This window comes from Mobula hypostoma, chromosome 1, assembly GCF_963921235.1.
Source record: "Mobula hypostoma chromosome 1, sMobHyp1.1, whole genome shotgun sequence".
Classification (NCBI taxonomy): Eukaryota; Metazoa; Chordata; class Chondrichthyes; order Myliobatiformes; family Myliobatidae; genus Mobula; species Mobula hypostoma.
Window position 1 is genome coordinate 111,078,948 of NC_086097.1, and position 12,813 is coordinate 111,091,760.

General features: G+C 42.9%; 1 protein-coding gene across 3 annotated transcripts in view; it reads right to left on the reverse strand.

Annotated features, from left to right (window-relative positions):
- Positions 1-12,813, reverse strand: part of golga4 (golgin A4) — a 266,334-nt gene that overhangs the window by 199,134 nt on the left and 54,387 nt on the right. For all 3 annotated transcript variants that reach the window (XM_063054798.1, XM_063054789.1, XM_063054779.1), the window contains 5 exons: positions 10,056-10,133; positions 6,753-7,073; positions 6,382-6,429; positions 4,883-4,939; positions 4,265-4,363 (listed from right to left, as the gene is read on the reverse strand). In XM_063054798.1, the coding sequence (XP_062910868.1) occupies positions 4,265-4,363; positions 4,883-4,939; positions 6,382-6,429; positions 6,753-7,073; positions 10,056-10,133 (603 nt within the window). The remainder of the gene's footprint in view (positions 1-4,264; positions 4,364-4,882; positions 4,940-6,381; positions 6,430-6,752; positions 7,074-10,055; positions 10,134-12,813) is intronic.

The following is a 12,813-nucleotide window of genomic DNA, read 5'->3' on the forward strand; positions in this document are numbered from 1 at the left end:
CAGGACGAGGGAGATGTCTTCCTTTTTTAAAGAAAGGGGCTTCCCTTCCTCCACTATCAAGTCTGCTCTTAAACGCATCTCCCCCATTTCACGTACATCTGCTCTCACTCCATCCTCCCGCCACCCCACTAGGAATAGGGTTCCCCTGGTCCTCACCTACCACCCCACCAGCCTCCGGGTCCAACATATTATTCTCCGTAACTTCCGCCACCTCCAACGGGATCCCACCACTAAGCACATCTTTCCCTCCTCCCCTCTCTGCTTTCCGCAGGGATCGCTCCCTAGGCAACTCCCTTGTTCATTCATCCCCCCCCCCCATCCCTCCCCACTGATCTCCCTCCTGGCACTTATCTGTGTAAGTGGAACAAGTGCTACACATGCCCTTACACTTCCTCCCTTACCACCATTCAGGGCCCCAAACAGTCCTTCCAGGTGAGGCAACACTTCACCTGTGAGTCGACTGGGGTGATATACTGCGTCCGGTGCTCCCGATGTGGCCTTTTATATATTGGCGAGACCCGACGCAGACTGGGAGACCGCTTTGCTGAACATCTACGCTCTGCCCGCCAGAGAAAGCAGGATCTCCCAGTGGCCACACATTTTAATTCCACATCCCATTCCCATTCTGACATGTCTATCCACGGCCTCCTCTACTGTAAAGATGAAGTCACACTCAGGTTGGAGGAACAACACCTTATATTCCGTCTGGGTAGCCTCCAACCTGATGGCATGAACATCGACTTCTCTAACTTCCGCTAAGGCCCCACCTCCCCCTCGTACCCCATCTGTTACTTATTTTTATGCACACATTCTTTCTCTCCCTCTGTCCCTCTGAATATACCTCTTGCCCATCCTCTGGGTCCCCCCCCCATCTTTCTTCCCGGACCTCCCGTCCCATGATCCTCTCGTATCCCCTTTTGCCTATCACCTGTCCAGCTCTTGGCTCTATCCCTCCCCCTCCTGTCTTCTCCTATCATTTTGGATCTCCCCCTCCCCCTCTCAAATCCCTTACTCACTCTTCCTTCAGTTAGTCCTGACGAGGGGTCTCGGCATGAAACGTCGACTGCACCTCTTCCTACAGATGCTGCCTGGCCTGCTGCGTTCACCAGCAACTTTGATGTGTGTTACTTAATCTGCTGAGCACGTTTCCACTAAAGCAATAATGACCAAAGAAATATCTGATTACCAGGCACAGTTTTCTGTTAAACTAAGTAGTTTACTTTACTAACAAAAGGTTACAATGCAATCACAAATCAAAATCAACATTTCTACATTATCTATCATAACTTGATATTTCATGTCTAAGAACATTCTATCAGAAAAATATTATACAACCCTGACTAATCTGATGAAAATCCCAGTTCAAGAGTTATTTATGGACGTGCAGTTTATTCCCTAGCATGATTGTTCTTTCGATACTAGTATATTTAAGAAATCTTAAATTGTTAAATTTCAAATTATTTTAACATCAAGGCTGCAGCCATGTTCATATACACAGTCCTCTGAAAGTAGAATACAGGTAGACAGGGTGGTGAAGAAAACTTTTGGCATGCTGGCCTTCATCAGCCAAGGCTCTGAGAATACAAGTTCCAAAGGCAACATTCTGACAGGCTGCATCACTGTCTGGTATAGTGGGACTACTGCACAGGACCGAAAGAAGCAGCAGTGGGTTGTAAAATTAGTCGCCTCCATCTTGGGTACTAGCCTACAAAGTCATGGGTGTACAGAGAGTAAAGGGGGGGCCTTAGGACAAGCCCTGGAGGGGTCCTGTGTTGAGGGTCAGAGGTGAGGGAGCCAGTGATCTGACAGTAAGTCCAGGATCCAACTGCACAAGGGAGGGTGAAGGCCAAGGTCTTTGAGCTTCTTGTAAAGCCGAGAGGGAATTATGGTGTTGAATGCTGAACTGTAGTCCAAGGACAGCATTCTCACATAAGCATCCCTCTTCTCCAGGTGTGTAAGGACGGTGTGTAGAGCTGTGGTTATTGTGTCATCTGTCGATCAGTTGTCCCGATAGGCAAATTATAGGGGGTCCAGTGTGGGTGGTAGCACACTCAGACGAAGTCCTTGACCAGCCTCTCAAAACATTTGCTAATTATTGAGGTGTGTGCGACAGGACGCCAGTCATTCAGACACGTTACCTTGGTCTTTTTAGGTACAGGGACAGTGGTGGATGTTTTGAAGCAGGAGGGCACTCTACACTGGGAGAGGGAGAGATTAACAATGTCTGCAAACACACCAGCCAGTTGTGCCGCACATATCCTGAGTACCCGCCCTGGGATGCCATCCAGTCCCGCAGCCTTGTGACTGTCCACTCGTTGGAAACACCTGTGTACTTCAGCCTCAGAGATGACCAAGGTGCAGGTACATCAACGACTCTCCTCAGAGGCTCAGTGTAGGCGACATTGAACAGAGTGTGAAAAAGATTTAGCTCATCTGGGAGAGAGACAGTGATGTTGGCAGCACCAATGCATTTAGCTTTGAAGTCGGCGATAGTGTGCAGACTTTACCATAAACTGCATATGTCTGAATCTTGTCCCTGTATTTTCATTTCGCTGCTTTGATGATTTTGCGTAGATCGTAGCTGTATTTCTTAAGTTCCTGGTGGTTACTGGTGGCCAAAGTTCTGTCTCGCTCAGTGGGTGTAGCGCGCTCAGAACTGCTGATCCAGGGCTTCTGTTTTGGATAGACCCTGACCGATTTTTGGGAGACAAATGTCCTCGATGCGCTTCTGGATGAAGCTCAAGACCCCTTCCGTGAACTCAGAGACATTCACATCACAAAACACATTCCAGTTGACATCATCAAAGCAGTCTTGCAGCATGGAGACTGATTGGGTAGACCAACAGCGGACAGTTTTAATTATGGCCGCCTCTTGTTTCAGCTTCTGCCCATACACAGGCAGAAGCAGGATGGAGGAGCGGTCAGACTTCCCAAGCGGTGGACAGAGGAGCGCTTTGTAAGCATTGTGGAAAGGAGAGTAGCAGTGGACAAGTATGCTATCTCCCTGTGTGCTGACCTGGATGTGTTGACAAAACTTCAGAGAGACTTTAGTCAGCGACGCTCGATTAAAGTCTCTGGTGATGATGAAAGCCGCCTCCAGGTTACAGTCTTCTGTGTGCTGATGGTCTCGTACAGTTCCTTGAGCCAGGTCAGTATCAGCCTGCAGTGGAATGTACACAGCTGAGATAATTACAGCAGTGAACCCTCTAGGCAGCCAGAAAGGTCTGCGCAGCAGCATCAGGCACTCCAGATCCAGGGAACAAAATGATTTGAAGGCATGCACATTCTGGGGTTTGCACCAAGCATTATTGACCATGAAGTGTACGCCACCTCCTTTACTCTTCCCAGAGAGGTTTTTTTGACCTGTCCACCCAGAACAGGGAGAACCCAGAGGGCTCGACGGCATGATCCAGTATCTCCTCCCTCATCCAGGTCTCCACAAAGTACAAAACATTACATTCCTTTGTTTCCCACTGGTAGGAGATTCTGGCCCTCAGCTCACACACCTTGTTGTCCAGGGTCGGAACATTAGCCAAGAGTACGCTAAGGAGCGGTAGCCAATCAACCTCACCAGGACTCCGGCCCTTCTCCCTCACCTCGGGCGTGACTTCCGAGGTTGTGACGGTGCAATAATTGAGCCTCCTATGGATCACGTAAGCAGGAGTTCCCAGTGTACAAAAGGTGGCACATTGTGGGTAAATGCCATCTTCCTGATGTTCAGAAGAGTCGGTTGATCATATCTGATGTGACTATCAGCTTCTTGAACAAGAAATGTGAAGGAAATTGCAGAAATTAAGAGTACACTGTAAAACTGTTACGGAGCTCACAACACGACTCCCATACGCAGTGCCATCTTGGCAAAAGGAAAGTCAATTAGCCATTGGAAACTGCCCCTAGAGGGTAGGTACGTGGTAGAATCTGGAAAGATTTACTCAGCCAAGAAATTGGATAAATGTAGGATTTGTTAACAATTGGTGGTTGGCACTCAGATAGGTGGAAAGGCACATGGTGTTAAGGAAGCAGTGAGACTTTTCTCTTAAATAATGGGTTTATGTGGTCACTGTCTGTTGTATTAACAAACTCTGCCATTGAATGGAATCATGGCACAATCAGACCCAGAACTCACTTCCCATTAACAAGCTCAAATACAGGACATCAAAATTACACAACTGAAAGTGGAACAGTATAATCACTCGCCTGCATTGCAATCTGTTTAGTTACCATCTAGCCAATTATGAATACATGTACCAATTATGCCTTCTACCTGTGTCTGCAGAACACCAATAAATTGATCTTTCTCCTCCAGAGCTGCTTCAAATTCATCCTGAATGTGCTTCTTTGCCTGCTGAATCATCTGTAGCTCCTGTGAAATTTACAGACAAGAATTGTTGAAAGTTGACATTAACTTCATGAGAACCCTCCCCCAAGCAAGTTTAACGAGTAGGTGAAAAAGAATCACCCAACACCCTGCCATGACCCATGTCCAGACTACTTATAAAGCGCCAGCAGTGTTATACTGTTTACTTTTTAAACTTGTGCTATAAATGCACCTTATGCTGAATGTCAAGTCTTCTGGAATATATTTAAGGGTCATTCATTTCAGGTGGATTTTAAAAGGAATTGATTTTTTCCAAAGGCCTTTCTTATTTTCTATCCCAGACAAATGAATCATTCGCAAAAGCACTGAACATATTCAAGATAAGGACTGACAGATATTCAAACTACTAAGTAAAGAGAGCATGGTTGATGGCAAGGTTTGGTCATTCATGATCTTATTGTGTAGCAGACTTAAAATGGATCTCCAAACAGAAGTTTAACAAAACCACAAACAAACAATAAACATGAAAGAATAAAAAATAAATTTGAAGAATGTAGGTCTCACCTCACGTAATTCACCAATCCTACGCAGGGCTTTATCTTGACCCTGACTCAGAACTACCTTAAAATTTGGGTAGAAATATTATAACATCAATAAACAGTTAATGAATTAACTTTTCCACATATTGAAATTAAGTTGTACTTCTATTGCTAGTTCAATTTCAACATTCTTGTTTATAGATTGCTAACTGTTTAATATTAAGAAAAATATTTATATATGATAGTGATAGTGCATATTTCAAACAACAGTCAAATTCTGACAATCTGGTAGCTCTGGGACCTTTGAAGCACCAAGCAAACTTACACTCAGTGACCACTTTAGTAGGTTCACGTGCTATTAAGGCAAATATCTCATCAGCAAATCATGCAGTACCTAATAAAGTGTCCACTGAGTGTATTTTCTAAACTATTGGACATTACCCCCATTAATACACAAACAAACATTTTTCACACTTTTTATATGAATTAACAGAGTGGTACATTAATGTCCCTAGTAATACTGGTGAATTTAAAGGGAATATATAGGCATTCCAGGCCTTGGCCTCAGCCAGAAGCCTATTAATGTTCCTGAGACTTGATGCTTCAGGCCACAACAGCAGCCCTGACAACACACCTAGCCCACAGACAGGAATCTGATCTCATCTGCATTCTACATCCCTAGTCAACATGATGTAATTGCGATTAAGAGAGACTTTCTGAATTTCCAAACAGTCAGACAGTCAGATGCCAGAATGTCAGACTTCTTCCACATGTAAAAGTTAATGATAATGCTGTTAAAACTGCCACTTTGGAGCAACACTTGCACTACAGCTTCAGAAGGATATAAATATTAAACTAAGTGGTGTTTTAGTGTTGGCCAAGATTGCGGACAATTTGAAGACAGGTGGTGGGACAGGTAGTGTTGAGGAAGCAGGAAGTCTGCAGAAGGACAGACAGATTGGGAGATGGGTAAAGAAGTGGTTGACGGAATACAGTGTAGGGAAGTGTATGGTCATGCACTTTAGTAGGAGGAATAAAGGCACAGACTATTTTCTAAATAGGGAGCAAATTCAGAAATCAGAGGTGCAAAGTGACTTGGAAGCTCTCATGCATGATTCTGTAAAGGTTAGTTTGTAGGTTGAGTCAGTGGTAAGGAAGGCAAATGCAATGTTAGTATCCATTTAGAGAGGACTAGAACATAAAAACAAGGATGTAATACTGAGACTTTATAAGCCACTGGTCAGACCACACTTGGGAGTACTGTGAGCAGTTTTGGGCCTCTTCTAAGGAAAGATGTGCTGGCATTGAAAAGGGTCCAGGAGGTTCCTTAAAATTATCCCAGAAATTTATACACATTTCTACACATTTGTGAAGAACAGGAGAATGTCTTGAGTGTGGGTCGGACTTATCAGGGATAAAAAGAGTACATGCAGGAAGCTCTGAATTTACTTTGAATCATTAGTTTGCTGACTTGACCCACTTGCTTTTCTCTTACAAGTTGTTGCAGCTGGCATCTTCACTTACCTGCATTTTCTCTTTGTCTCTCTGTAAAGTTCGATATGCAGTAACTAGCTGAAAAAAAAATCCAAATGGTCATGAAATGCTCACCTTCAATATTCTATTCTGAATATCTTTACTTCCAAGTATATTTCAGCAGCATGTTATTGCAAATATTTGATTTGCCAGTTAGAAGATATTCATTTTTCTATAAACATTTCCAAAATAACGACACTAAGCCAGGTAAAGAAAGAGAAAGAGAACTGAAGAAATGTTCAGCCAAATAGATTGCAATGAACACCTTTAACAAAGACACAAGGAAAAGGCAGAGGACTGGGTTTGAAGCTCTAAAAAAAAAATCAGAAATCTGTCAAGTGCATAATTTCAACCACAACTACCTCTGAATATTTCGATCTATAATTGGCCAAACTCCGCTCAATCCGACGAAACTGGTTGGAAGATATGTCCTTACTGATGCTCTCAAAGGTGCCTGCATTATCTTCTGTCTCACTTTCAATATCTGATGATGGATCAAAGATGGCACCAGAAGACTGAACATCTAAATCAAACCGATTAAGTGACTCTCTTGAAGCAGTTCGTACAAGTGAGTCTTTTGAAGGCGATGAGAAAAGTGATTCTTTGGAAGAGGCTCGAAATAAAGACTCCATGGAGGGAACACGAAGTTGAAGTTTCTGGGCAAAAGACTGCATCTCGGTTTTCTACAAAAAAAAAACACAAAATTTCATTGAATTACTTTTGAATCATTTAGATGAAGTCTCAAAAGAAAATGTGTTCAAGTAAATGTCAAGCATTTCCTTATTTTGAAATGCCAGTGAGCATTGATCTGTTTTGGGACCAGCACGGTAATGTAGCAGCGTAAAGCTATTACAGCGCCAATGACCCGGGTTCAGTTCCACCACTGTCTAAGGAGTTTGCACATTCTCCATGATCATGTGGGTTTCCTTCAGCTGTTTCAGTTTCCTCCCACATTCAAAAGATGTACAGTTTAATAGGTTAATTGATCACATAGGTGTAATTGGGTGGTGGAAGGTTGTTGGGTTGATGTTACTGTGCTGCATCACTAAATAAAATAAAGCAGAATTAAGAGACCAAATGATAGATCATGAGTTATGGCCCAAGAAAAGGATGACTGGAGTCACTTAGCACCATCGTGCAGAGTGTTTATTAAGTGCATTAAAATTCAAACTTACAAAAATTAGCAAAAAGAGTGAAAAGAAAACTGCCAATATTTACAAAAAGATATGTACCAGAAAATACAATACTATTTGTCCTGTGTGAACTGCTGGAAGCCCGATGTGTCTCTTTCTCCCTGCAACTGAGAGCAATCCGCCAATTTTTAGACACTGGGATATACCATCTTTAATCACCCACAAAGTTAATTGAAGGACCCTTTATAAGAAAATACCGGAGGAAGACGTTGAAGTGTGCACATTTGGTGCAACAACAGCAGAATGACAAGCCAATGTTTGCGCGGAGTGTGTGCGTGTAGGGTGAAATGTGCATGCATGTGCAAAATCCACACGGGTACGGCATGTGCTCACTGAGCACTCTCAATCACACCAAACAAATGTTAATACTATTCTATAACCCAAGAGGTCAATCATAGATTTAATAAACTATCACCAGTTTTGATTCAAAGAACAGAGTGCAAAGAAAAGAAAGTGGAAATCATGTTTGAAGTAGCAAGTGAGAAATCGACATTTTGCAGGGTGGAAGCCATTTGAAAAAAAAATTATCAGAAGTTAGTTTTATCTGAGCCATCAAAAAGGGAGTTTAAGCCAAGTGGCCATTCTGTGAGTGGCCAGTGTTAGGATAGCCAGGCTTTGGCTCAATGGGCCAAAGCAGGCGAGAGCAGGTGAAGGCTAAAGATGCTGAGCCTTTAGGAGTCAGTTTGTTGATTGTAGAACTTAAGCTTAAGAAGGTAGAGCCTAAGTTATAACAAGTGTATGCAGGATGGTAGTTAAGGCAGTGGAATGCTCTTCTTCTAAGATATGGGACTGCAGGGGACTAAATGGATCCCCTGATGACTACATCTGCTGGAAGTGCACCCAACTTCAGTTCTGAATGACAAGGTCAAGACTGTGGCTGTGAAAAAGACGGCAGGATGGTGTGTTGCCTCATGGGTGCCAGGGTCCCAGATGTCTCAGAACGTCTGCAGAATATTCTCAAGAGGGAGGATGATCAGCCAGGGGTTGTAGTGTACATTAGTCCCAATGATATAGGGAGAAAAGGGGAAGAGGTCCTGTGCAGTGAGTATAAGGAGTTAGGGAAAAGGCTGAAGAGCATGACCTCCAAAGTAGTAATCTCTGAATGACTTCCAATGCCACATGCTAGTCAGGGCATGAATAGTATGATGGTACAGATGAATAAGTTTGCTGAGGATCTAGTACAGGGGCAGGGTTTCAGATTTCGGAATCACTGGGATCTCCTCTGGGGAAGACACGAACTGTAAAAAAAAAGAAAGGAGACAGGTACAACTGAATCCAAGGGGGACCAATATCTAAGGCAGTCCTATGCTGAGTTCAGCACTGACTGGCAACTCCTGCGATGCCATCTGTGTATCTGCCCGTGCCATTCCTTCGCATTCATCTACTGCACGGGAAGGGGAGCCTGCTGCGTGGGCAACAACTTGCTCTCCGTATCGTACTGCCCTGGCTTGTGTATCACATAGACAGCAAGAGTGCAATACCCATTGTCAACCCCAACCAATGGAAGGCATCTCCTGTCTCAGCAGCACTTATGGAGACAAAAACAAAGTCCATATCACAGGAGAATGATCTTTCATCAGCACAAGGAAAAGAATGAGAACATGGATCTAAAATCTGTGATAGTGTTGTTTTCTAATGGGAAGTTGTGACTGGGGGTATACCACAAGCTCAGTAATGGGACCTTTGTTTGACGCACATGAATGGCTTGGATGTGGAAGTAAGAAGAATAACTGGCATGTTTGCAAATGGTACAAAAATTGATGGCATCAGAAACAGAGGAAGCTTGTATAAGGCTACAGTATGATCCAGTTCGGATGAACAGTTGTGAGCAGAGTAATTGTACTTGGAATTTAATCCTGATTAATGAGAGGTGATGCATTTTAGGAGGGCAACAATAGCAATGCAGTAAGTGAAAGGGCCCCGGGGAGTGCTGATTAATAGATTGTCCTTGGGTCCAATTCTGAAAATGGGGCCACCACATGGGATGGGTGATGACAAAGAGATATGGGATGCTTGCCTTTGTTAGCTGTGCCACAGATAGGAATGTCTAAAACAAAAGGGCATAGATTGAAGATGAGAGGTAGGAAGTTTAGAGGGGATTCAAGGCATTTTTTTTCTGTTCCACACAGAAAGTGATTGGAATCTGAAATTGCCTGAATTGGTGGTGGAGGCAATGATTCTCACAGCATTTAATCATTTGATTCTCCAAAATATCAACGTGATTTTCCCATCTACCTGTATATTGAAATTGCCCAAGACTGTTGAATCGCCTCAAAGTCTACACCAGCAATGGGCAAACATTAGCTCATTCCCTGCTCTCAACTCTGGATCGCGCTGCCTCGATTCAGCCGCAACTGTCATGCACCTTCAAGACTTCAGTTCACATCACAAAAATGCCACAATTTATGGCCATCACAAAACTTGATTGATGAATTAAGTTAATCAATGAATTAATTGCTATAAAAGTCTCACCTGGACAGCTGCTGAACCATCACCATTCAAATTATCTATGCCCTTTGGAGAGCTCGGATGATCTGTCTTTTGTGCATTCTGCAATATATAATCAATTAGTAATGAATATAAGTTCCATTTTGCTCTGTCAAAACTGAAACAAATAGCATTTATTTCAACTCCATTTCCCAGGGTCACAAAATGAGATTAATATTTTAAAAGCAACTAATTGTTCAGTTGGGTAGAACATTTCAAGATTGTTTGAGCCAACGTTTAAGCAAAACTTAATTATAAGTAGCTCACAACTTTTAAATGCAAGGATATACAAGGCCCTTTTCTAAATGAAATCCAATAAACAAAATGTGAAGACTAAAAAAAATCGTCCACTTTGGCTGCTCTCAGCCAAATTAAATTCTTCACTTTCATAAGTCAACACGAAACCATATTTATTGTGGAGATTATGCTATACTGCACAAAGGACAAAAGTGAGCAGTAACCTTGAAGGAATCAAATAAATGTGAGAGCATTTTAACTGGTTGCATCACCGTCTGGTTTGGAGCGCCAACCACACGTTCAGAAAAAGCTGCAGGAAGTTGTAAACTCAGCCAACTCCATCATAGGCACTATTCTCTCCAGCATCCAGGATGCCTTTTGAAAGGAGTTTGAGAAGATTTGGCATGTCAACAACTACACTCAAAAACTTCCACAGTTGTACCATGGAGAGCATTTTGACAGGCTGCATCACTGTCTGGTATGGTGGGGCTACTTCACAGGACCGAAAGAAGCTGCAGAAGGTTAGAAATCTAGTCAGCTCCATCTTAGGTACTAGCTTACAAAGTATCCAGGACATCTTCAGGGAGCGGTGTCTCAGAAAGGAACGTCTATTATTAAGGACCTCCAGCACCCAGGGCATGCCCTTTACTCACTGCTACCATCAGGAAGGAGGCACAGAAGCCTGAAGGCACACACTCAGCGATTCAGGAACAGCTTCTTCCCCTCTGCCACCTGATTCCTAAATGGACATTGAACCTTTGGATACTACCTCACTTCTTTAAAAATATACAGTATTTCTATTTTTGCACATTTTTTAAAATCTATTCAATATACGTAACTGATTTACTTGTTTATCATTTTTTAAATTTTTATTTATTATTTTTTTCTCTGCTAGATTATGTATTGCATTAAACCGCTGTTGCTAAGTTAAAAAATTTCACGTCACATGCCGGTGATAATAAACTTGATTCTGATTCTCAAAAAGGCAGCATCCATCATTAGAAATCCCCATCACCCAGGACATGCCCTCTTCTCATTGTTATTATCAAGGAAATGATACAGGAGCCTGAAGACACACACTCAACATTTCAGAAACAGCTATTTCCCCTCTGCCATCAGAATTTCTGAATGGACAATGAACCCATGAACATTACCTCAGTATTTTCCCCTCTCTTTTTACACTACGTATTTAATTTTCTTTTTATATATACTTCTTATTGTAATTTTGTTTATTATTATGCATTGCAATGTACTGCTGCTGCAAAGCAACACATGACAATAGACAATAGGTGCAGGAGTAAGCCATTTGGCCCTTCGAGCCAGCACCGCCATTCACTGTGATCATGGCTGATCATCCACTATCAGTATCCAGTTCCTGCCTTATCCCCATAACCTTTGATTCTGCTATCTTTAAGAGCTCTATCCATCTCTTTCTTGAAAATATCCAGAGACTTGGCCTCCACTGCCTTCTGGGGCACAGCACTCCACATATCCACCACTCTCTGGATGAAAAAAATTTTTCCTCAACTCCGTTCTAAATGACCTACCCCTTATTCTTAAACTGTGACCTCTGGTTCTGGACTCACCCATCAGCAGGTACATGCTTCCTGCCTCCAGCATGTCCAATCCCTTAATAATCTTATATGTTTCAATAAGATCCCCTCTCAGCCTTCTAAATTCCAGAGTATACAAGCCCAGTCACTCCAATCTTTCGACATATGATAGTCCTGCCATCCCAGGAATTAACCTTGTGAACCTACGCTGCACTCCCTCAATAGCAAGAATGTCCTTCCTCAAATTTGGAGACCAAAACTGCACACAAAACTCCAGGTGTGGTCTCACCAGGGCCCTGTACAGCTGCAGAAGGACGTCTTTGCTCTTATACTCAATTCCCCTTGTTATGAAGGCCAGCATGCCATTAGCTTTCTTCACTGCCTGCTGTACTTGCATGCTTGCTTTCAGTGACTGATGTACAAGAACACCTAGATCTCGTTGTGCTTCCCCTTTTCCTAACTCGACTCAACTTAGATAATAATTTGCCTTCCCGTTCTTACCACCAAAGTGGATAACCTCACATTTATCTACATTAAACTGCATCTGTCATGCATCTGCCCACTCACCCAGCTTGTCCAAGTCACCCTGCATTCTCATAACATCCTCCTCACATTTCACACTGCCACCCAGCTTTGTGTCATCTGCATATTTGCTAATGTTACTTTTAATTCCCTCATCTAAATCATTAATATATATTGTAAACAGCTGCGGTCCCAGCACTGAACCCTGCGGTTCCCCACTGGTCACCACCTGCCATTCCGAAAGGGACCCGTTAATCGCTACTCTTTGTTTTCTGTCGGCCAGCCAATTTTCAATCCATGTCAGTACTCTGCTCCCAATACCATGTGCCCTAATAATGCCCACTAATCTCCTATGTGGAACTTTATCAAAGGCCTTCTGAAAGTCCAGATACACTACATCCACTGACTCTCCCTTGTCCATTTTCATAGTT